The sequence below is a fragment of the Entelurus aequoreus genome, linkage group LG10 (genome assembly GCF_033978785.1).
Source record: "Entelurus aequoreus isolate RoL-2023_Sb linkage group LG10, RoL_Eaeq_v1.1, whole genome shotgun sequence".
NCBI lineage: Eukaryota > Metazoa > Chordata > Actinopteri > Syngnathiformes > Syngnathidae > Entelurus > Entelurus aequoreus.
In genome coordinates, this window is record NC_084740.1 from 30,984,693 (window position 1) to 31,012,398 (window position 27,706).

The following is a 27,706-nucleotide window of genomic DNA, read 5'->3' on the forward strand; positions in this document are numbered from 1 at the left end:
GAACGATTACCGACCAGTGGCCCTCACTCCGGTAATCATGAAGTGCTTCGAGAGACTGGTTCTCCAGCACATCAAGGACCATATCCCTCCAGACTTTGACCCCCACCAGTTCGCATACCGGGCGAACAGATCCACAGACGACGCCATCGCTGTTGCTCTCCACTCTGCTCTGAACCACCTGGAGCAGCAGCAGAGCTACGTCCGGATGCTCTCTGTGGATTATAGTTCTGCCTTCAATACAATAATCCCGGACAGACTCTGCAATAAACTGGACACTCTTGGCCTCCCCCCTCTCACAAACGCCTGGATAAGGGACTTCCTAACGGACCGACCCCAGAATGTGAGACTTGGCCCCCACCTCTGATCCACCCGCACGCTGAGCATCGGCTCCCCACAGGGCTGTGTGCTGAGCCCCCTCCTCTACTGCCTCTACACCCATGACTGCAGTCCAGCCCACAGTGACAACCTTATTGTCAAGTTTGCTGACGATACCACAGTGGTCAGGCTCATCTCCAGGGGTGACGAGGCTGCCTACAGGGAGGAGGTCCTGAAGCTGACGGCCTGGTCTTCGGAGAACAACCTCGCTCTCAACACCAGCAAGACCAGAGAGATCATCGTCGACTTCAGGAGGAGCAGCACCGACCCTGCCCCCCTCTACATCAACGGCGAGCGTGTGGAGGGGGTCCACACCTTCAGGTACCTTGGAGTCCACATCTCTAACGACTTTTCCTGAACAGTCAACACCACAGCAATCATCAAGAAGGCTCAGCAGCGGCTACACTTCCTGAGAGTCCTCGGGAAGTACAACCTGAAGCCTGACCTGCTGCTGACCTTCTACCGCTCGTCCATCGAGAGCCTGCTGACCTACTGTATTACAGTATGGTACGGCAGCTGCACTGCAGCAGACAGGGAGAGGCTGCAAAGAGTGGTCAAGACGGCTCAAAAAATCATCGGCCGCCCTCTCCCCTCTCTGATGGACATCTACACCTCCCGCTGCCTCAACAGAGCCAGTGCCATCATCAAGGACAGCACCCACCCTGGCTCTGACCTGTTCCACCTGCTGCCCTCTGGGAAGCGCTACAGGTGCATTAAAACTAAGACGAACAGGCTAAAAAACAGCTTCTTCCCCAGGGCCATAACCACCCTGAACAGACTTCCCCATTGACCCTCATAACTGCCTTCTCTTCGGTGCAATAACCCATTCCACCAACCACCCTGTTTCATGTCGATATTCATGTACATATTAATTTCACCCTCTGTATAGAGTCTACACTTGTTTTATCGCACTGTATGGAATGGCCTCAATCTCGTTATCCTGCGTAATGACAATAAAGCTGATTCAAATTAGGGGTGGGCAAATGAATGTGTTAATTTTGAGTTAACGCATCAATCTATTAACGCCGACAATTTTTTTATCGCGCATTTGCGTATGTTGTTTACATGCTTTTATTTTGTTAACGCCTATTGCTGGCTCCTGCGGAAAAGGGAGGAGAACGCGGTAGAAAACAAAACAAGCATGGAGTAGAAGGGTAACTCAACATAACTTTTACAGGGTCATTTTCATTATAAAGTACTTCTAGGTGGCGGATTTGACAGAAGCAAAGTGGTTATAGCCACTGCCAAGCTGAATTTTCTTATCACAGGAGTACTTCCAGTCTAAAATATCACCTGAACGCGAAGCACACTTTCGATGCGAGCAAACCATTCAACAAAGCAGAAAATGGAGCCAGGCTTCGGCAGACTATGTTAAATGCAGCGTGCGGGAGAAGTATAGATAAACCAGAGCTAGAGAAGCTAACAAATGCCATAACCAAGTGGATAGTTACAGACTGTAGGCCCATTAGTGTTGTGGAAGACGACGGCCTGAGAAACATTGTGTGAATCACAACAAGTGAAGTACGTATGAGCCGCCATCAAGACGCACCATCGCACCAAGAATACACGACTTGTATGAAAAGGAGAGGACTGTAAAAGTGACAACTTTACAACGTGCAGCTGTAGTTGCTCTCAGTGGGGACTACTAGACATCAATCGGTAAGCATAATTACCTCGGAGTTACAGTGCATTATATTGATGAAAGGTGGGTGCTGCATTCACATGTTCTGTCGATAATGAAAACAGAGGAGAGGCATTATGGAAAGGAAAATTAGAGGAAAATGTTTCTGCTGTTACCTCAGAAATTGCCTGTTCGGATGTTATGATTGTGGCTCAGGGATTTGTATGTAGATTATATTTATTTTCCATAACAAACAGGATAACTTAAATACCCTGGCAGTGGCAATAAACTTGAATGTTTGTATTGACATTTTTTGAGTTAATTTTCATAAAATATGCTATTTAACTGCTACTGTTTAACAAGTACTGATTTAAATTGTGTTTGCACAACAAATGTTTTGGCGCTTTTGTTCATATGGGAGAATATTCCAATAAAGGTGCACTACACACTACTTTTGAATTCATTATTGGGTTTTGCGTATACAATGCAGTTAATCGTGATTAATCAGAGAAATAGTGCGATTAACTATGATTAAAATGTTTAATCGTTGCCCAGCCCTAATATATATATATATATATATATATATATATATATATATATATATATATACATATATATATATATATATATATATATATATATATATATATATATATATATATATATATATATATATATATATATGTATATATATATATATATATATATATATATATATATATATATATATATACGTATATATATGACTACTATTGGTTTAGAATACAATAGAATAGAAAAGAAAGTACTTTATTGATCCCTGGGGGAAATTCAGCACCACAGTTTGCTCACAATAGACAATTAATACTATACAGCATGAATAATATAAATATATTATATATATAGTCTACATTTAAGTGCAGTCAAGAAGGAACATATGCATTATACAGTCTGATGGCTGTCGGTATGAAGGACCTCCTGTGGCATTCCATGTTGCATTTTGGGAGTCTGAGCCTTCCACTAATACACACACACACACACACACACACACACATATATATATATATATATATATATATATATATATATATATATATATATATATATATATATATATATATATATATATATATATATATATATATATATATATATATATATATATATATATATATATATATATATATGTCTTAATTAGATTATCCAAAAAAATAGTGCTCGATACCGTGGTAGAGCGTAATATGTATGTGTGGGGAAAAAATCACAAGACTATTTCATCTCTACAGGCCTGTTTCATCAGGGGTTTCCTCAATCATCAGGAGATTTTAATGGAAGCATTCCAAAGCACAACAAAGCAATTGAAAAGGAGCCGTCCACCACCAGGCAGAACGACTCCAAAACTGACAAAGGCTGTAACTGCCGCAAGAAACCTGATTGCCCTCTCAACGGGGGGTGCTTACAACCATCAGTCGTTTACCAAGCAAAGGTAACACGCAAGGACATTAACACATCCGACACATATGTAGGATTAACTGAGGGAGAATTCAAAACCAGATGGAACAATCACAAGGCTTCTTCAGCAGCAAAAGCCTGCGGAACACTACAGAACTCAGCAAACACATTTGGAATCTCAAAGACAATAATGTTGAATATTCAATAACATGGCAAATTCTTGCATCCAGCACACCTTACAACAGTGGTAATAAAAGATGCAACCTATGCTTGAAAGAGAAACGGTTTATTATATACCGTCCAGACCTGTCATCCCTCAACAAGCGCAGCGAAATTGTATCAGCATGCCGTCACAGAAGGAAACACCTCCTAGGTAACACATGAGCCAATCACCACGCCCCTATGCCTGCCTGTACCCACCCGCTCTGTGCCCTATATAAACCATGGTATGTGAATACTTCCATTAAAACCTCCTGATGATTGAGGAAACCCCTCATGAAACAGGCCTGTAGAGATGAAATAGTCTTGTGATTTTTTTCCCACACACACACACATATATATATATATATATGTATGTATATATATATATATATATATATATATATATATATATATATATATATATATATATATATATATATATATATATATATATATATATATATATATATATATATATATATCATACATACATACATACATACATATATATATATATATATATATATATATATATATATATATATATATATATATATATATATATATATATATATATATATATATATGTATGTATGATATATATATATGTATGTATATATATATATATATATATATATATATATATATATATATATATATATATATATATATATATATATATGTATATATATGTATATATATATATATATATATATATATATATATATATATATATATATATATATATATATATATATATATATATATATATATATATATATATATATATATATATATATATATATATATATATATCATACATACATACATACATACATATATATATATATATATATATATATATATATATATATCATACATACATACATACATACATATATATATATATATATATATATATATATATATATATATATATATATATATATATGTATGTATGATATATATATATATATATATATATATATATATATATATATATATATATATATATATATATGTATGTATATATATATATATATATATATATATATATATATATATATATATATATATATATATATATATATATATATGTATATATATGTATATATATATATATATATATATATATATATATATATATATATATATATATATATATATACACATATGTGCATACATACGTATATATACACATATGTGCATACATACGTATATATACATACATATACAGTTTTGTCTTTCGGTTTTTTTATTGTGTTTTTTTTTTTTAGTATTGTATTTATTAAGTACCGCAATTGTGTACTGTTTTGTGTGTAAATGCCCAACTCAGGATGGACATTGAGAATTAGCACTGGCTTAAATGTTGTAGTATATAACATGTGCTCATGAAACTATCAAATCAATAAATTGGATTTGTATGTCTCTTCAATTGCTTTGTACATTTCTATTCTAAGTATTGTAGAGCTGGGATGTAATTGGAGTTTGGGTTGCTCTATTTTCTTTTATTTATTGATTAACATTTGTGATTTTTGAAATTCAAATCAAACAAATATATATATATATATATATAAAAGACTTGTTTTGAAGGCCAACACTGCAAACTTCAGCAGCCAAGAGGAGTTTTTGTAACCTATAATCTGTTTGGAAAAGTTTTTTAAAAAATAATTTATAAACCAAATAATATATTACGAGAATCCTGTTGAATCAAACGGTCATCCCAAGAATCGGAATCGAATGGAATTGTGAGGTGCCCTAAGTACAATATAATGTACTTTAAACAACTACTGTAGTTTTATGAGGAAATATATACATAATGTACAGTATTTACTAGAGATGGCTTTTTTGCCAGTATCCGATATTCCGATATTGTCCAACTCTTAATTACTGATTCCGATATAAACCGATACTGATATATACAGTCGTGGAATTAACACATTATTATGCGTAATTTTGTTGTGATGCCCTGCTGGATGCATTAAACAATGTAACAAGGTTTTCCAAAATAAGAGAAAAACTTCAACTCAAGTTATGGAAAAAAATGCCAACATGGCACTGCCATATTTATTATTGAAGTCACAAAGTGCATTATTTTTTTTAACATGCCTCAAAACAGCAGTTTGGAATTTGGGACATGCTCTCCCTGAGATAATCCTGATACCCACTACAACTATGGGAAATACTACACTTAGACTTGCACAAATTGGTGTTTGCTTTTCATCCATCTTCCGCTTGTATTCATCGTGTATCTCCTTATGATTCTTGAAGAGGTGGGAGATCAAATTGCTTGTATTAAAAGGAAGACGTCTTGGTTCCTCCTCGCATAAACAACTTTTTGCAGTCATTGCAAATTGCCAGTTTTTTAACCGTCAGACACACTTTAAAATAATCCCAAACCATAGACATGGTGTCGTTAGTCAGTCACCAAGCTCGCTGGCTTGTTAGCCACGGCTACAGCACCGGCAACAACACACTCTTGTTGTTGTTATGCTGCGCTCGCGGCGGTTTGATGAGGTCATCAAGCTTCACCAGTAAAGCTCTCATGCTGCGTCAACTCCTGTGTTGTGTGTGGGAGAGGGGAGAGGGGAGGGGCTGCTGACTGGGATATGTACCGCTCCGTACAGCGGCGTTTTAAAAAGTCATTAATTTTACTTTTTGAAACCGATACCGATAATTTCCGATATTACATTTTCGGCCTTCAGATATTATCGGACATTTCTATAGTATTTACCTCGCGTTGGAGCACTTTTAAGTTGAGGTACCACTGAATACATGTCAGTGCAAGGTGGCGGCGTCCTGTGGAGAACATCAAACTAACAGAAGGTTTTGAAGGGGGGAGTGCGAGCCGGCGTAGCGTACGGCGGTGGGTCGATGCAGCACCACAACTCAGACTTTATCAGCGGACACTTTTACGTGCGCAATCATCTCCCTTGCGTGTAGTCTTTGTAAAATAAAAGTGCAGAGAAAAGACAGAAATAATCTGCATGCCACTAATTAAAGCAATATGTGCTTGTGAAATCCCCCGCTTTGCCAAACAGGCCTTTTTCTTTTTTCATTTTTTTTTTTCATGTCAGCCTCCGCGTCAGACGGCCGTGTGATCTCTATGGTCCGAAAAAACCTCGACAGATCAGAGAGGAGCGCGGCCGTTTTGGAACAGCATGAAGGCACACCGGGTGCTGCGGGGAATTGTCGGGTTGGGAGTTTACTTTTCCTGGCACCGAGATACAAATTGTCAGGACGTTCGGTCTTAATGAGCTCTTAAAGGCACAGGTGTAATTATAAACTGTGCATACAGTATGTGATTCATCCCAATACTTTGTTGCACTGACATATAGCAAATAATCAGGCTTGGCACAAATCCCTTTCTGCTAGCAGCCAATCAAATGCATAGGAATGTACGCTAATCAGGGTGTTGATGTGCAACTTTTTACTCATGCCTTGCCCACCGATGGGAGGATGTTTAAGAAGAAAGAAACAAAAGAAAGAACAAAGGCATTGGATTCACTAACCTCGGGGATGCAGATACGATAAACCGGAGCTAAATTGTTATGCGGCTTTGTGCCGTCTCACGATAAGGGAGTTGTTTGGAATGCAGGAGCTTGATCGGAATGTATATGTTGTCTTTGTTGTGTTGTTTTGAGAGGAAGACTATGTGAATAATGTTGGCTGATTCAAGAGCCCAATTCCTCCTCCCTCTCCAGTCCTTTCACTGTGTTTCTCCCATCGCTTCTCTTCTGCTGTTCTACTGCCGTTTCTGGCGTGAGAGGAAGGTGCGGGAGTTAATAGACTACTGCAACTCACTTCTTGTCGGGATCCCCAGCAACAACATTCAGAAGCTGCAGTACTTACAGAATAGTGCTGCTAGGATCCTGATGAGAGTGCGGAAATACGACCACATCACACCAGTTCTCAAATCCTTTCACTGGCTTCCTGTTCCACTCAGTATGGAATACAAAGTCTCCCTACTAACCCACCAGTGCCTCCATGGAAATGCCCCCCTCTACCTCAAAGAACTGCTCACCCCCAAATCCTCCACACGACACCTCCGCTCCGGACAGACTAACCTCCTCCAACCTCCAAGGACAAAGCTACGAACAATGGGAGACCGGGCTTTCTGCTCCCCCGCTCCCAGTCTGTGGAACGCTCTCCCTGACCACCTGAGGGCACCACAGACTGTGGATGCTTTTTAAAAAAGGCTTAAAAACCCTTCTTTAATAAAAACCGTTTTTATTTTAGATATATGCGTGCTAGTTCTAGTTTTTATTTTTATTTGTACTATCTTTTTATTTTTATTTTTAATAGACTGTAACACTATGAGGTTGTTTGCTCAATGGAAAGTGCTTTTTACAAATAAAATCTATTATTATTACTAATCATTTTGCAATGCAGTCAGCTGAAAATGATGGGAAGCGCCACTCTACGGAACAACAGACGATCAAAGTTAGAATTGCCACAAAACACATTTTAAGATATTCAACACTACTGTATGACAGTAGTGTTGAATATAATTTCACTTTGTAATAATATAAAGTGCAATCTCAATGAGCTGCACTTTGGCTTTCTTCAGCAGGTGAAGCATTCGCTTATTGGCTCTACAGTTCAACTCTACCCACTCAGTGGCCTAGTGGGTAGAGTGTCCACCCTGAGATTGGTAGGTTGTGAGTTCAAACCCCGGCCAAGTCATACCAAAGACTATGAAACAAATGGGACCCATTACCTCCCTGCTTGGTACTCAGCATCAAGGGTTGGAATTGGGGGTTAAATCCCCATACATGATTCCCGGGCGTGGCACCGCTGCTGCCCACTGCTCCCCTCACCTCCCAGGGGGTAAACAAGGGGATGGGTCTAATGCAGAGGACAAATTTCACCACACCTAGTGTGTGTGACAATCATTGGTACTTTAACTTTAACTTAACTTTAACTTTAAAGTGGATATTCCACCCCCCACCCCCCGCCCTCCAATTTGTCACAGTTCCCGTCCTACTGTATTTCCTGTCTATTTCCAGTTGTACAATGTTGCTGCTGTCCTTAATTGCCTGCAATTAAATGACACAATGCGCAATTTCACTGTAATTTATTTTGACTTTGTGGACCATTTCTATCAAGTTGTTTAGGAAAAAAAAGCTAACTGGCAGTTCACGCAGCAAGACCGCAGTGTTTTGTTGTTGTTTTTTTAACAAGAGGCTCGAAAAATGCATATTCGTGACATACATTTTTAAATAAACTTCAATACGTATGTTTTTAAATAATAATTTTACTAAAAAGTCCATGTCGGTTCTCCTTTTATTTGAATCATGCTTGTTTCCTCTCCAGTCTGTAGCACATTTAGTGCGTTATAAATAAAAATGATTGTTATTATTATTAATTATATTATATATCCATCCATCCATCCATTTTCTACCGCTTGTCCCCTTCGGGGTTGCGGGGGATGCGGGAGCCTATCTCAGATGTATTCGGGGGGAAGGCGGGGTACACCCTGGACAAGTCGCCACCTCATCGCAGGGGCTACTTATCAACAAACGTTAGTCCCTGTTCTCTACAAAAACTAGCCAGCCACTTGTTAAGCGAGACTAATCTGCTATTCCTCTCATCATTGCCTCTCGTAGGCAGGGGGCCAGAGACAAGTACTCGATGCAGAGACATCTTTTTAACGAGATTACAAGTCTGAGCTATGTTCCTCTTTGTAATCTCTGACTGCCTCATCCTAGTGTCATTGGAGCCGACGTATACAACTATGTTCACATAGCTAGTGGTGCGATTAGCCTGTCGTACGTGTTTTTTTGGCCTGTTGCGAGTCAGCTCCCTAAGACTAGCTTCACTAACGGGTGCTCTGGACCCGGGAATACACTTAATTATGGCTGGTTTACTAAACTGCATTTTCCGGGTGATGGAGTCCCCAATGACTAAATTGTGATGTCCGGTAGACTGGGGTGTAGAGCTAAATCCATCATGCGTCTCGACCGGTTCACTGTGGCTTGTCGGCCGCTTAGGGCTGCTACAGCTAATGCTAGCTAACGTGTCCGCAGCATCTAAATTACTTTGCTATAACTTATTATAAACAAACAATGGTTGACTCATTTTTTACACTTGTATGGAACTTACAAATGTTCTTAGGAAGAATATATTTTCTTCAAGGTGTTATCATAGCCACAGTTTGCACTCAGCATCAAGGGTTAGAATTGGGGATTAAATCACCACAATAATTCCCGAGCGCGGCCACCGCTGCTGCTCACTGCTCCTCTCACCTCCCAGGGGGTGGAACAAGGGGATGGGTCGAATGCAGAGGTTAATTTCACCACACCTAGTGTGTGTGTGACTATCAGTGGTACTTTAACTTTTAACTTTAACCTTAACTCTGGAATGGATTCATATTTGTTTAAATATGAACAACTCGGACATCACGCTGGATTAAAAGATTAACAGCAAAATTTGGTATGATGCAAATTTACACAAATTAACATGAAGCAATAGTTTGTTTTATTTTTGCATTTTGCAGTTTCTAATTTATTTTTTCACTTGTGTGACAGTTGAAACAATCCCAATAAAGGTTTTAAAGTGGTCGATTCCACTCAGAAAAAAATAAAATAAATGGTTGATTTTAATTTTAAAAATGGTTTCTAAATTCCCGAAATCATATTAGATTTTAAATTGAGCAACATCTAATTTTACAACAATCAATCAACAAAAAATTCAATTTATGCAAAGTTACACATTTAACAAATTTAAAAGCAGTACAATTGCAGTGTTTTTTTTTTTACATTTTGCAGTGCTCGACTTATTTTTACTCTTGTGTGTCAGTTATCCTTGCACTTTAATTCTCTCTCAAAATGTAATGTGGACAAATGTAAGATGAATACAGTTTTTTATGATTGTTTCAGGTTGACCCTTGAACAGAAAAATACAATTTCCAATATTTCCCATGAGTTTTTTTTTCTCTAAATACTAAATAAATAAACAACGTCACACTGGATTTGAACCTCAACAGAAAAGTATGTGAATATGACCGACTCACATTCAGAGCAGCAATACGATTCTAGGGTTTTGTTGCTGTCATTTTGGAATCATTTAACTTCTTTTTTATACTTGCGTAACAATTGAGAATCTTTTAAAACAATATGTTTTGTTTGAAGCACAACTAAAACTTGTGTTTAATTCTTATTTAACCCATTTTTAGCCTGAGGTTTTTGCAAATGTTCAAGAAAAAGTCTTAATAAAGGCTGGAACTGATTAATTTGAATAATTAATACAATGTTTTAAATCCAATTTAACCTTAGCTAAATCTAATTAAATGTTACTACGTTCATTTAAATTGAACACATTTTTCAACAGGAAAAACTTTATTTTAGTCGGCTTGTTAGAAAACGTTAACCGATCAGTCTGATTCCTTTCTGTCTTTCTGTTTATTGTCCTCTCCTCCTCAGGGCCATGACTGCGCCACATAAATAGGCCTGTTGGAGCGCCTCTGAAGGAGACGGAGCACTTTGGCTGGTGTCCAGAGAAAGGTAATGGCAGACGCCGTCAATACTTGACACTCTGAACCGAAATCCCATAGTCTGCTGTGTTCCACGGCTGTCAAGATGGACGACTGGCCGGTAGATGTGCTGATTACGTGGCTGATAAATGTCCTGCTTGTTAGGAGCAAAAATAATACTGGATGGATGGCGCGAGACAATTAGACACGACAGATTCCTACAATGAGTGAGCACAGATCTATGCTGCCATTGTTTTCTCGTAAAGAACAAAATAACAATGGACTCAAAAATAGACTCGATAAGGACACTTTGAAGATGCCTTTTTTCCCGCTTCTTAATCAATACACTATTCTCTCGCTTTAGCCAAGTGGCTGCTGAGCTCGTACACTGTTTAACCCTTTATTAAAGGCCTACTGAAATGAATTTTTTTTATTTAAACGGGAATATCAGATCCATTCTATGTGTCATACTTGATCATTTCGCGATATTGCCATATTTTTGCTGAAAGGATTTAGTAGAGAAAATCGACGATAAAGTTCGCAACTTTTGCTCGCTGATAAAAAAAGCCTTGCCTGTACCGGAAGTAGCGTGACGTCACAGGAGCTAGTATTCCTCACAATTCCCCATTGTTTACAATGGAGCGAGAGAGATTCGGACCGAGAAAGTGACGATTACCCCATCAATTTGAGCGAGGATGAAAGATTCGTAGATGAGGAACGTTAAAGTGAAGGACTTGAGAGGCAGTGATGGACGTATCTTTTTTCGCTCTAACCGTAACTTAGGTACAAGCTGGCTCATTGGATTCTACACTCTCTCCTTTTGCTATTGTAGATCACAGATTTGTATTTTAAACCACCTCAGATACTATATCCTCTTGAAAATGAGAGTCGAAAACACGAAATGGACATTCACAGTGACTGAACATGTAAATACACGATTAATAATATTCAGCTTTGCGAAGCTAAAAAAGTAGAAGCTAACCTAGCAACGTAGCCAACGTGATAGCATAGCATTCTCAAATGCAGATAGAAACTAAATAAAAAAAAACCTGACTGGATGGATAGACAGAAGATCAAAAATACTATTAAACCATGAACATGTAAATACACGATTAATAATATTCAGCTTTGCGAAGCTAAAAAAATAGAAGCTAACCTAGCAACGTAGCCAACGTGATAGCATCAGTCTCAAATGCAGATAGAAACTAAATTAAAAAAAACCCTGACTGGATGGATAGACAGAAGATCAAAAATACTATTAAACCATGAACATGTAAATGCACGATTAATAATATTCAGCTTTTCGAAGCTAAAAAAATAGAAGCTAACCTAGCTACGTAGCCAACATGATAGCATAGCAATCTCAAATGCAGATAGAAACTAAATAAAAAAAAACCCTGACTGGATGGATAGACAGAAGATCAGAAATACTATTAAAAATGTAAATACATGATTAATAATATTCAGCTTTTCGAAGCTAAAAAAATAGAAGCTAGCCTAGCCACGTAGCCAACGTGATAGCATAGCAGTCTCAAATGCAGATAGAAACTAAATAAAAAAAAAACCCTGACTGCATGGAAGATCAAAAATACTATTAAACCATGAACATGTAGATACACGATTAATAATATTCAGCTTGGCGAAGCTAAAAAAACAGAAGCTAACTTAGATGCGGCGGTGGGCTTACTCACTGTAGTGCGTCTGCTATCCTGCTCAAAACACAACACAACCTCCTGGTGTTGGTGTTGCTGTAGTCCGCCGCTCCACCGATCGCACCTACAACTTTCTTATTTGCAGTCTCCATTGTCCATTAAACAAATTGCAAAAGATTCACCAACACAGATGTCCAGAATACTGTGGAATTTTTTCGAAGAAAACAGAGGTACTGGAATTGGGTCCAAACACTGCCCTTGCCCTCGTGACGTCGTGCGCATACGTCATCATACCGCGACGTTTTCAAGCGGAAGTTTCCTGGGAAGTTTAAAATTGCACTTTATAAGTTAACCCGGACGTATTGGCATGTGTTGCAATGTTAAGATTTCATCATTAATATATAAACTATCAGACTGCGTGGTCGGTAGTAGTGGGTTTCAGTAGGCCTTTGAGAACACTGGTGGAAGTGGGATTGGTCGCCAGTTAATCATAAGGCAAGGGTTCTTAACCTTCTGAAAACCAGGGTCCACTTAAATATTACCACTGAATTAATAATCCCACTCTTGATTGGAATAGCAATCAATAATTACTATACGTATATTTAACCTACTTACAGTTTACAACCTTGTCAAATGATGCAAAACCATGTGTTAATCAAACAGATTATTATTTATTTAACATATAAACCAGGGGTGTCAAACTCATTTTAGATCGGGGGCCACATGGAGAAAAATCTACTCCCAAGTGGGCCGGACAGTTAAAATCACGACAGGATAACTTAAAAATAAAGACCACTTCAGATTGTTTTCTTTGTTTAAAAATAGAACAAGCACATTCTGAAAATGTACAAATTATAATGTTGTTGGGGGGGTTTTACATTTACATGTTGCGGTTAATAGTATTCTACCTTTGTTTGTCATTATTTATAATTTCTGAATAAATTATGTGATAATTTTCAACAGTCAACTCATTGGTGTTAATTTTCAATCTATCAAGATAAAAATGATATAAAAAATATATGTATATTGTATATATATGTATATATAACATATTATATGTTAATGTGTGTGTGTGTGTGTATATATGTGTATATGTGTCTATATGTGTGTGTATATATATATATATATATATATATATATATATATATATATATATATATATATATATATATATATATATATATATATATATATATATATATATATATACTACCGTTCAAAAGTTTGGGGTCACATTGAAATGTCCTTCATTTTTGAAGGAAAAGCACTGTACTTTTCAATGAAGATAACTTTAAACTAGTCTTAACTTTAAAGAAATACACTCTATACATTGCTAATGTGGTAAATGACTATTCTAGCTGCAAATGTCTGGTTTTTGGTGCAACATCTACATAGGTGTATAGAGGCCCATTTCCAGCAACTATCACTCCAATGGTACAATGTGTTTGTTCATCGGCTCAGAAGGCTAATTGATGATTAGAAAACCCTTGTGCAATCATGTTCACACATCTGAAAACAGTTTAGCTCGTTACAGAAGCTACAAAACTGACCTTCCTTTGAGCAGATTGAGTTTCTGGAGCATCACATTTGTGGGGTCAATTAAACGCCCAAAATGGCCAGAAAAAGAGAACTTTCATCTGAAACTCGACAGTCTATTCTTGTTCTTAGAAATGAAGGCTATTCCACAAAATTGTTTGGGTGACCCCAAACTTTTGAACGGTAGTGTATGAATTCACACATATATATTCCTTGCGCACTAATTGACTTAAAGAGCGCACTTGCTGCATGTCACGTTATCGATGGTAAAATATCGATGGTAAAATGCATTTTTAGACAATATGATTTGCCTGAGTGGCTAGGAGACAGTAGAAAATGGACTAGTAAGGAAAAAAAATAAAAAAAAATAAAACATTTTTATTTTTTAACTTGGGACTTCCCGCGGGCCGTATTTTGGATGCTGGGGGGCCGTATCCGGCCCGCTGGCCATAGTTTGGGGACCCCTGCTCTACTACGAACTGGCGGCTAAAGTGGATAGTGCCTGCCCCAAATTCGTCACGTTTCATGTGTCAGGTAAGTCGTGACGAATGGGGCCATAGGAATCCCTTCCTACTGTAACGCAGGTCAGCTGTTCTGAAACCCGGCTCTCAGATTTTCCAGAGGGTAAGTAAGACTTCTGTTTGTTGAACCTCATAGCTGGAATACCCCTCCAGGAGTCGAATAATGATAATAGTAAATAATAATATTAAAGTTAAAGTACCAATGATTGTCACACACACACACACTAGGTGTGGTGAAATTTGTCCTCTGCATTTGACCAATCCCCTTGTTCACCCCCTGGAAGGTGAGGGGAGCAGTGGGCAGCAGCGGTGGCCTTGCCCGGGAATCATTTTTGGTGATTTAACCCCCAATTCCGGCCTCCCTCTTGCCCTCCACGCCGTCATCTGGAGATGGGAGAAGACGCGTTATTGCTGCTCTTTGTAGGCTGGCCTCAGGCGACTAAGGCTGCAGCTAACAATTATTTTTCTATCGATTAATCCATAGATTATTTTTTCGATTAATCAGTTAATCTATAGATAATTTTTTCGATTAATCCATAGATTATTTTTCCTTTTACCGATTATTTTTTTATTCAAAATGAAGATGAAAAAATAAATGTAGGCCAGTTTTTTCAAAAGGCATGGCTTTTATTAAAAAAAAAAAAAAGAAGTATGGCCACTCAGTCAACATTGACAACAACATGACTACATATTCTGTAACAATGTAAACATTTAAAACTTTTAACATTTAACAAAATTAAAAGTAGTTTATTTGCTTTTTAATGTGCAAATATAAAAGTCAACATCCAGTGCAAATCTTAATATTCTGCAATAGTATAAGCATTTCAAAAGTAAAAATATTGCTTATTTTGCTTTAAAATGTGCAAAAATAAAGATAAACATCCAATACAAAAAAGTGCAAAACTAAATATTCTGTAACAACAGTGTAAACATTTCAACAAAAGGGAAAGTATTGCTTATTTGCTAAAATTTGCAAAAATAAAGATAAACATCCAATACAAAAAAGTGCCAATCTAAATATTCTGGAGCACTGTAAACATTAAGTATTGCTTTTAAAATGTGCAAAATAAACATCCAGTCCAACACAGTACACAATAACCAATTCTACTCATTCCAGTGAGTGTCTAACAGTTGTAATGAAGAAAGGTTAGCATGTCTACATGCTCTGGTTCTTTTCATGTTTACAATATTCCCACCAGCTGAAAATAGGCGCTCAAAAGGGGTCGATGTGGTTGGAACTGAGAGCTAATTACCCTTCACCTCAAGCCAGGACTGCCAGTGAGCTGAGCTCCAGTTTATATTTCTAGAAGGTCAACGGGCTCATAGTGATGTTACTAGTAGTTGACTGGGAGGTGTTTATTATCATTTGGGGAGAGTCCGCTGCCTGATGCTCACCTGCTAAACACCTATCTGCTCGACGCTGAAGCGCTGACTACATGCGCTCTGAATACGCACTGCTGATTGGCTGCTAACGCTCTGAATACGCACTGCTGATTGGCTGATAATGCTTTGTGTGTACCAATCAGATGGTTGTGTGGGTGGGACAATGCTGCATGCTGAGACAGAAGCAGAAGGAGCAAAGCAGCTTGTTAACACTTTAGCTTTAGCTTAGAAACTCGTTCGGTACACCCCCGTACCGAACCGAAAGCCCCGTACCGAAACGGTTCAATACAAAACACGTACCGTTACACCCCTAGCAGATACAAATGACACATTCATGTTTTTGTGTAATGATGACAACGTATACTCGCGCGGACGATTGACTAGTTGATGCTTGATGGTTTTCTTTTCAAATGTTCGTTCATATCCGTTGTGCTGCTATGATAGGCCATTTCCGCTCGACACAGTGTGCATACAACAACATTATTAGGCCGTTTATTATAAATGATAAATGATAAATGGGTTATACTTTTATAGTGCTTTTCTACCTTCAAGGTACTCAAAGCGCTTTGACAGTATTTCCACATTCACCCATTCACACACACATTCACACACTGATGGCGGGAGCTGCCATGCAAGGCGCTAACCAGCAGCCATCAGGAGCAAGGGTGAAGTGTGTCTTGCCCAAGGACACAACGGACATGACTAGGATGGTAGAAGGTGGGAAATGAACCCCAGTAACCAGCAACCCTCCGATTGCTGGCACAGCCACTCTACCAACTTCACCACGCCGTCCCCAATTATTTATTGAAATACTCCCACACTTTTGACGACTTTTGGCGTGCTTTTTCCCCTTCGCTCGCACCGCTCGCATCGTCTGCTTTGCGCTTCGACATGACGGTAGTGTGACGTAAATATGGGACGCGTCGACGCACAAAAACGGCGTCGACGTATTTACGTAACCGATGACGTCGACTACATCGACGCGTCGTTTCAGCCTTACAGGCGACTTAGACCCGGTGGGGGTAAAGTATACCTGAGAGTCGGTGGTGGCGGACTGCAAGCCTCTCTGGAATGATAAAGATCTCTTTTACTAGGTGGTGACAGGCTGCAAAGAGTGAAAGCAGGCACTATGAGAGGATGCATACTCTTGTGGTTATCTCTCCTGTAACTTTATCTTTATTGCCACCTTTCACCGGCCGGCTTTAAAGGATTAATATTTCATCTGCGTCGCCACATCAGTGTGCTTCACTGAAGCTTGTGGTCAGGCTGTGGGCGGCCTTGTTGCTTGCCTACACATCTCCGGGGGGCTTGAGGCCAACGTCTGGCTCCTTCAAGCCTTGCCGGGATGGTCGCGGTCTGCGATCATGACATTCGGCAACAACGCGGGAACTGACAAGGAGTTGCACGAGTTGGACTTTTCTGGGCTTATTTCAGCAGGTTGAGACACCACCTCCATCAGGAAGGATATTTCACAGGTTGTCTATTTTGTCGGAATAGTGCAGTAAAGCAATGGACAGGTTTACTTATATCCAGAAAGTATTCACAGCGCTTCACTTTTTCCAAATTTTTTTATCTATGGAATTATTTTTTCCCCCCTCATAATTCTACAGACAATAACCCATAATGACAATGTGAAAAGGTGTTTTTTCAAAAAATTTCTTAATTTCTAAAAATATAAAACAAATAAATGTACTTAAGTATTCACAGCCTTTGCTCAATACTTTGTTGATGCACTTGATGCCTCAAGTATTTTTGAATACGAGCCACACCTATCTTTGGGCACTTTCAACCCAATCCACTTTATTTATATAGCACTAGGGCTGCAACAACTAATCGATTAAATCGATTAAAATTGATTATTAAAATAGTTGCCGATTAATTTAGTCATCGATTCGTCGGATCTATGCTATGCGCAGAGTTTTTTTGTTTTTGTTTTTTTTTAATAAAAAAAAACTTTTTTTTTTTTTTTTTAATAAACCTTTATTTATAAACTGCAACCTTTACAAACAGCTGAGAAACAATAGTCACAATAAGTATGGTGCCAGTATGCTGTTTTTTTTCCAATAAAATACTGGATAGGATAGAAATGTAGTTTGTCTCTTTTATCCGATTATTAATCGATTAATCGAAGTAATAATCGACAGATTATTTGATTATCAAATGAATCATTAGTTGCAGCCCTATATAGCACATTTAAACAACAAACATGTTTCCAAAGTGCTGCACAAAAATATTAAAAACAAGATTAAAATATTATCCTTAGCTCCACCAATGACTGAATAAAAACTAAATAAATATAAAAACAATATACAAATAAATGTGATTAAAAACAATTTTAAAGGGTAAAACCAACTAAAACAATAAATGGAAATACAAATTTTAAAACACAGAGGACCACACAACTCACGTCGTGTTAAAAGCCAGAGAATAAAAGTGGGTCTTAAGACGAGACTTAAAACACTCCACTGTGGGAGCAGTTGGAACATGGAGGGGCAGAGTGTTCCAGAGCTTAGGGCCGACCACAGAGAAAGGCCCTGTCTCCCCTGGTTTTAAGTCTCGTCTTGGGCACCATGAGCTGGAGCTGGCCCTTGGACCTCAGGCCTCGGACCTCAGGAGTGTAAATTTGGATAAGGTCCGAGATATAATGAGGTGCCGGTCCATGCAAAGCTTTAAAAGCAAACAGCAACATTTTACAATCAATTCTAAAATGAACAGGGAGTCAGTGCAAAGTCTCAAGAATTGGGGTTATATGCTTGCGTTTCCTGGCCCCTGTTAAAAGGTCTGGACTAACTGCAACCGGAAGAGAGCTTTTTGGCTAATGCTAGTTTTGCCCATTCCTCTTTCCAGCACCTTTCAAGCTCCATCAGGTTGGATGGGAAGCGTTGGTTTTCATCCAGGATGTCTCTGTACATTGTTGTATTCATATTTCCCTCTATCCTGAGTTGTCTCCCAGTTCTTGCTGCTGAAAAACTTCCCCGTAGCATGATGCTGCCACCACCATGCTTCACTGTAGGGATGGTATTGGCCTGGTGATGAGCGATGCCTGGTTTCCTCCAAAATAGTTCAATATTTGTCTCATCAGACCAGAGAATTTGTTTCTTGTAGTGTGAGAGTCTTTTAGGTGCATTTACTATAAAATGGCTTTCGTCTGGCCATTATACCGTACAGGCCTAATTAGTGGATTGTTGCAGGGATGGTTGTTCTTCTGGAAGGTTCTCTTCTCACAGAGGAATGCTGTAGCTCTGACAAAGTGACCATTGGGTTCTTGGTCACCTCCCTGACTAGACTAAGATGAATGCAGCAATGTACAGAGACATCCTGGGTGAAAACCAACACTTCCCATCCAACCTGATGGATTTTGGGCAAAACTCTCCAAAAATCGGTGTGCTAAGCTTGTGGCGTTGTATTAAAAAATATTTGAGGCTGTAATTGCTGCCAAAGGTGCATCAACAAAGTATTGAGGAAAGGCTGTGAATACTTATGTACATGTGATGTTTTATTCTATTTTTTTAACAATGTTGCAAATAAAAAAAAACACTTTTCACACTGTCATTGTGGGTATTGTCTGTAGAATTTTGAGGATAAAATTAAATTATTCCATTTTGGAATAAGGCTGTAACATGGAAACATTTGAAAAAGTGCAGTGCTGTGAATACTTTACAGATGCACTCTATAATTTGTATGATTTTCTACAAAAATACACTGGAATTAGTGGAAAAATGACATATTTTGGATTTTTTGGGGTAAATAAAAATCATGAAAATGTGTCCAAATGTTTTAAGTATTATTGTTAAATGTGGTTAAGTTATTGTTATGCTGGAATTCCTTCTGAATGTTAAATACATATTACATTTTTTTTACAAGGACTATTGATTATGTTTTCTCAAAATGTAAATAATTTTGCAAGATTTTGTACAAAAAAGACATTGGAAAAAGTATATAATTTAGCTTTTTTAAACATATTTTTACACTTGAATTATTTCAGAATGTTAAGTGTTTTTTCTTTGTGATCCATGCAGTATAACATTTGACATGTTTACTTAAAAATAGGGCTGTCAAATTATTATTTTTAAAATCAGATTAACCACATTTTGGAATTTGGATTAATCATGATTATTCACAGCTGATTACTCGCTTGCATAGTTAAAATGTGCTTAAGAAAAGACCCCGATATTTGTACACAAATGCAATTTTATTCTCAGAATGTCACCTAGGAACGTTTTTACACATTTTACTTCAATTCTTGTCATTTATTTGCTCAAAACTTGGTAACAGTTTTATCTAAAGTTCTTTCAGGCTGTATTTAGGAGTGAAATGTGCCAGCCGGCACAAGTGTTGGAGTCTCCTCACTCATTTTTGTACTGACGTATGCATTTGAGCTTGTACGCCCAAAATAAAATTGCATGATTAATCTAAGTGTGTTCATGATTAATGCGATCATTTTTTTGTGATTAATCACATGAGTTAAGTCGTTAATTTTGACAGCCTCACCTAAAATTTAATGAATTTGTAAAATGTTCGACAAATTGGAATTTTTAAAAAACTTAAATTAGGAATGTGTGTTGTATTGATTTTATGCTCTGTGGCAAAACATGTTTTTTTTCTAGTAAATTCAAGAACAAGATATTGTTTTTACATTTTTAGTGTTAACAATGCTGAAACACATTTTTATGCTGGAATTATTTCTGAATGTTGAATACCATTTTCTAATTTTTCATGTCAGATTATGTTTAAAAAAAAGACAATGGAATTAGTGTCAAATTCATATATTTTTGATTTTTAAAAAAAACTAAATTTGTAAATTGTGTTTTGTTTTTACATTTCATGACAAGGATTACATACTAAAGGCAAATCACCTTTACGCTACGTTTTTTTTCTCCAGTAAAGACCTTTTACTGTATTACGACAGTTTGAGACGACTTAAATTGGAAATGTATTAATATATATATCGCACAGCAGCTGCAGGAGGATTTTCTCTCTGTATTTCATTTTTTTGTGCAGACCAATCTTTCCTTATCTCTAAACTAAAACTGGGGAAATGTGTAGAGTGTTCTGAGCTTCAGACATGATTTTGTCAGAATTCTTTGAGGAAAAAATGCCTGGTTAGGCTTTGTGTATGTAAAAATAAAGTTAAAGTACTTACCGTAATTTCCGGACTATAAGCCGCACCTGACTATAAGCCGCACCAGCTAAATTTAGGGGAAAATACAGATTGCTCCACATATAAGCCGCACCCGACTATAAGCCGCAGGGTTTTGATATGTAATTACCGTAGTATATAGGGGTTCCTGCTACCACGGAGGGGATTGTCGGGACAGAGATGACTGTTTGGGAACGCAAAGCGTCCCATTTATTAACAATAAATCTTTCAATCATTCAATCAAACTTTCACATCTTTGACATGGCGAACAGCATTCGTGCAGAGTACAAATAATACAACGGTGCAAAGTAATACAAAGTGCTCGCCTGTACGTTATCAAAATAACCAGCCTACCGGTATATGAAAAGTCAGTCTTTAATCATTGTGTCATCGTCTTCCTCCTGCGTACTAAAACCACCGAAATCCTCTTCGTCTGTGTCGGAGAAGAACAGGCCGTAAATAAGCCGCACCCTTGTATAAGCCGCAGGGACCAGAACGAGGGGAAAAAGTAGCGGCTTATAGTCCGGAAATTACGGTATTTGGTTTACAGCTATGTTGTTATTATGCTGTTTGTTACTTATGTATGTTATGTTGCAGCTATTTAAAATAGTTTTGTCAATTGGTTCTGGCCAGAAACAAATTGGCCTTTGAAACATATCTTTGTCTTTGTGTGTTGTATGTAGACCACATTGCTTAGCAGAGTTCAGTGATGCAAATGCATGTCAAGTTGATCAACACATTGTATTATTCTCCAGTGTAATAACAGTACTGAAATGAAGGCTAAAGGGCATTAATGGGAGCTTTAAAAAAAAAGAAGAAAAAAAGAAGTAACTAAATAGTTACTTTTCAAAGGAACGCATTACTTTTTGGTGTAAGTAACTGAGTTACTAACTGAGTTACTTTTGAAATGAAGTAACTAGTAACTATAACTAGTTACTGGTTTTCAGTAACTAACCCAACACTGGTCATTACTGCCACAAATGGTGGAAACGTGCATTACAACTGTCCATACGGACCACAGCTGAGAAAGATATTTTTTGGCGGCCCCCTGGGATGCGCTTATGGCCCAACAATGGGTCCTGGCCCTATAGTTAAGAAACACAGTCATAAGACACATTCAGTCATGTGATATAACGAGCCCCATGGATAAATACATTATATTCATAGTCAAAATGGTTTAAAAGACATTCTAGCATACATGTAAAAAGTTAGAATTGCCACAAAACACACTTTAAGATATTCAACGCTCTACTACCATCCGGCGGCTAAAGTGGATAGTGCCTGCCCCAAATTTCTCACGTTTCATGTGTCAGGTAAGTCGCCACGAATGGGGCCATAGGAATCCCTTCCGACTGTAACGCAGGTCAGCTGTTCTGGAACCCGTTCTCTAAGATTTTCCTAAGGGTAAGACTTCTGTTTGTTGAACCTCATAGCTGGAATTCTTTCTGAATGTTAAATACCACTTTCTAATTTTTCATGTCAAGATTATGTGTAAAAAAAGACAATGGAATTGGTGACAAATGTATATACACTATATTGCCAAAAGTATTTGGTCACCCATCCAAATGATGAGAATCAGGTGTCCTAATCACTTGGCCCGGTGTATAAAATCAAGCACTAAGGCACGGAGACTGTTTCAACAAACATTTGGGAAAGAATGGGCCGCTCTCAGTGATTTCCAGCATGGAACTGTCATAGGATGCCACCTGTGCAACAAATCGAGTCGTGAAATGTCCTCGCTCCTAAATATTCCAAAGTCAACTTTATTATAAGAATAGTAAAGAGTAGGGGATGATCGCATGATCCTAAACAGGGCCCGGCATGCAATCGACCCTCACCTGAGAGTAAATCAGAACGGCTTTCGAGAAGGACGAACAACTACAGCCCAGATCTTGGCACTTAGGAGATTGATTGAGGAGGTGAGGAAGGACAACCTGACTGCAGTCCTATGCTTCATAGACTTCAAAAAGGCATTTGGCTCGATACATCGAGGCACGATGGTGAAGATCTTGAAGGCATACAGTATTCCTCCGAACCTACTCCGAGCAATAGAGTCCATATACGCAGGAACAAGGGCCAGGGTGGTGACCCCAGATGGCAACAGCGAGGAGTTTGACATCCTGACTGGAGTTATACAAGGGGATACACTAGCCCCCTTCCTCTTCATCATAGTCCTTGATCATGCGCTCAGGAAGGCAATAAATGGGCGAGAACAGGAACTTGGCTTCACGCTGACACCAAGGAAGTCGAGTCGACAACCGGCAGTGGTCCTGACAGACCTTGACTATGCGGATGACATCAGTCTGCTCTCCAACAACGTGGAACAAGCACAAGAACTCCTACACAGGGTAGAGCTAGAGTGCGCCAAGGTTGGCCTTCGGCTAAATGCCAAGAAAACTGAGGTCATGACCTACAATGTTCCACCAGAACATCAACCTCTGATAACAGCAGGAGGCACTGTGCTGAAAGAAGTTGAGGACTTCAAATACCTGGGCGGATGGGTCAACTCAACTGAGCAGGATTTAAAAGTGAGGAAGGCACTTGCATGAAGGGCCCTGAACGGCATGACCAGTGTATGGAGCTCCAACCTCCCCCGCCAAATCAAACTCAGCTTCTTCTACGCGACAGTTGAGTCCGTTCTCCTCTATGGCAGCGAATGCTGGACCCTGAAGCCAACCCTGGAGAGGTCTCTGGATGGTTGCTACACCAGGATGCTGCGTGCAGTGCATTACATCAACAAGAGTGCGCACGTAACCAACAGAGTCCTCTACAGGGGAATACCAAGGGTGAGCGAGAAGATTGCTGTAAGGAGAATGAGACTAGCAAGGCACTGCCAAAGGCATCAGGAGCTGCCAGCCAGCAAATTGGTACTGTGGGAACCAACACATGGGCATCGGTCAAGAGGACGTCCCACACTAACATACGTGGATGTACTCAAGAAGGATGCAGGAGCTCAGAGTACCAAGGAACTGGCCAAATGTATGGAGAATCGGGATGACTGGAAGCAACGATGAAAGGCTCGTCTGAGGACGACCTAGAGAGAGGGGAACAACAGCAACTCAGCCACCAAGTGGTAGGCCACATAAACTGACAGAGAGGGGTCAGCGGATGCTGAAGTGCATAGTGCAATGACTTTCTGCACATCAGTTGCTACTGAGCTCCAAACTTCATGTGACCTGCCGATTAGCCCACGTACAGTACGCAGAGAGCTTCATGGAATGGGTTTCCAATGCGAAGCGTTGGACGCAGTGGTTTAAAGCACGTTACCACTGGACTCTAGAGCAGTGGAGACGCCTTCTCTGGACTGACGAATCACACTCTTCCATCTGGCAATCTGATGGCCCAGTATGGGTTTGGAGGTTGCCAGGAGAACGCTACATTTCGGACGTCATTGTAACGAGTGTGAAATTTGATGGAGGAGGAATTATGGTGTGGGGTTGTTTTCCAGGAGTTGGGCTTGTCCCCTTAGTTATAGTGAAAGTAACTTTGAAAGATCCAGGATACGAAAACATTTTGAACAATTCCATGGGATGGCACTTCAAGTTCATATCTGAGTAAAGGCAGGTGGCCAAATACTTTTGGCAATATAGTGTATTTTTGGATTTTTTAGAAAAATAAATTTGCAAACTGTGTTGTTTTTTTTTTACATGTCATAACAAGGATTACATACTAAAGGCAAATCACCTTTACGCTACATTTTTTTCCCAGTAAAGACCTTTATGGATTTACTGTGTTACGACTTAAATTGGAAATGTATTATTATGTATATCGCACAGCAGCTGCAGGAGGATTTTCTCTCTGTATTTGATATTTTTGTGCAGTTCATCTGAAAATGCACACATACCAGGATTATAATCAGATGAATATATTGGTGACAGCACAAATCTCATCACGTTTATGGATACAGAATATCAAGTGGTCACTTTCTGTACACATCCAGCAGCCTTGGTTTTGAGGTCCTATATGAAAAGGATTATAGAACCATTAATGTCGTTAACGTCAATTTATTGTGGCACGCCTAAAATAAATCTTTGTCAGAGTTCATCCTTGAAGCTGTTCGCACTTGAGACATAAAGAGGATTTTTCTCTGCGGCCGCTAGATTAACTCAATCTGCTGATGGCCAGATGCTCAGCACAGCCTGCCAGCACCGACTCTGCCAAAAAAAAACCTGCAGCTCCTCTTTTATGAGAGCCCACAAAAAAAGGCAGCCTGCAGTCGGGGTTAAATAACAGTGAGGTTATTTATTTCTTCACGCGTCCCCTCGCTGCCTCAGATATTAAAAAGTGACATTATGTGACAGCATTTGCACATTGTTTAGACTCATTGTTTGTGTAGGTGACATCATAAGCAGAGGACAAAGTCACATTGATTTGCCGTCCAGCTAATTTGGTTTGTTTACTCTGCAGCATACTTGACATTTTACATTGGTGGTTGTTTTTCTGTCCCAGGAGAGAGATTGGGAAGCTCATGAGTATAATGTACTAATGACTCTGACTGCATGTTGCTGAGGCTCCATTAGGCTAATTGGTGGACCCATTTATTATATCAAACCGCTTAAATGGACCCTGAAATTGATTAGCGGTGAATGGTAGTCAGTGAAATTGGAAAAAATATAAATAAGATATAGAATATAACTTGATTGGCTGGGAATGAGAAGGGAGAATGTGGTAAAATATATGATGTGGTTGATTAAAGTATTGTTCTCGACAGTATTATTATTATTATTATCATTACTAAAAATGGGAATTAGTCTTTTACTGTAAATAATGTGTTGATGGATAAATATTTATTGTTTTCAATTTTTCAAATGTATTTATGTATAAGAATAGAAACAATGCTACCACTATTCCACTTATATTTTGTATTAATAGATTTACAGCATACATATTTTACACTATGTAATATACAGTTAGTAAAACAACAAAAATATTAACAATAACAATAATGATAATTCTAAAGTCTTTTTAAATAAATATGATAAAAACATTCAATTTCACAAAGATTGGTTGATTGGCAACACTAAATTGGCCCTAGTGTGTGAATGTGAGTGTGAATGTTGTCCGTCTATCTGTGTTGGCCCTGCGATGAGATGGCGACTTGTCCAGGGTGTACCCCGCCTTCCGCCCGATTGTAACTGAGATAGGCTCCAGCGCCCCCCGCGACCCCGAAGGGAATAAGCGGTAGAAAATGGATGGATGGATGGACATTATATGTAAATTTTATTTTCTTGAAAATATATATATTTCAGTGCATCATGTGCTTATTTTTAATTTGTAAATTTTGAGTAACAACATTACTAATAATAATGATTGTGATGATAATCAGCATACTTTATTTTTTTTACAACCAAAGAATACATAAATGAATATTTTAAAGCTTTGAATTGATAAATTTTTCTCGGGAAAGTATGATTTTTTTCAGTGCATTAGATGCATAATTCAAGCTATTGTTATTATTAATAAAAAAATAAATAATAATTATTAATTATTAATAATAATTATTGATATATTAATATATTAATAATATAATATATATTAATAATACAATAATTATTATTACAATAATTATTCATAATAATAATAATCAGCTAATTATTTTTTACAGCTTATTAATTCAATTGAAAAACATAATTTTAAGGCTTTGAATTTAAAGATAAGTTTTTTTGTTTTTTTTTTAGAAAAGAATGAATTTATTTAAATACAGCATATGCATATATAAAGTTTTAAATAGTAATAATTTCAAAGTACTTTTAAATAAATATGAAAAAAACATTACATTTCACCAAGATTGGACATTGTAGGTACACTATATTTTCTTGAAAATAAATATTTTTTTCAGTGCTTATTTTTAACTTTAAATATTTTGAGTAACAACATTACTAGTAATAATGATTGTGATGATAATATAATCAGCATACTTTTAAAATTTTTTTTTTTACAACCAAAGAATACATAAATAAATAAATAACAATATTTTAAAGCTTTGAATTTATTGATTTTTCTTGGGAAAGTATGATTTTTTTCAGTGCATTAGATGTTCAAGCTATTATTGTTATTATTAATAATAATAAGCTAATTTTTTACAACTTCTTAATTTAATTGAAAAATATAATTTTAAGGCTTTAAATTTAAAGATACATTTTCTTAGAAAAGTATGAATTTATTTAAATGCAGCATATGCATATCTAAAGTTTTAAATAATATTAATAATAATAATATTAATATGCTTACTATTTTACAACTTTTTAAATAAATCAATTAAATTAACTAATTTAAAAGTTTTTAATTTACCGATTATTTTTCTTGAAAAAGTATAACTTTTTTCCGTACAACCTAGTAAATTTTTATACTACCAGCCTACAACTAATATTA

The 27,706-nt window shown here is 37.6% G+C and overlaps 1 protein-coding gene across 1 annotated transcript in view; it reads right to left on the bottom strand.

The window, feature by feature from the left end:
- Window positions 1-27,706, bottom strand: part of LOC133659136 (galactosylgalactosylxylosylprotein 3-beta-glucuronosyltransferase 1-like) — a 62,015-nt gene that overhangs the window by 14,923 nt on the left and 19,386 nt on the right. The window contains exons 4-5 of the mRNA XM_062061870.1: window positions 17,228-17,299; window positions 15,170-15,195 (exon numbers count right to left, since the gene is read on the bottom strand). Of these exons, the coding sequence (XP_061917854.1) occupies window positions 15,170-15,195; window positions 17,228-17,299 (98 nt within the window). The remainder of the gene's footprint in view (window positions 1-15,169; window positions 15,196-17,227; window positions 17,300-27,706) is intronic.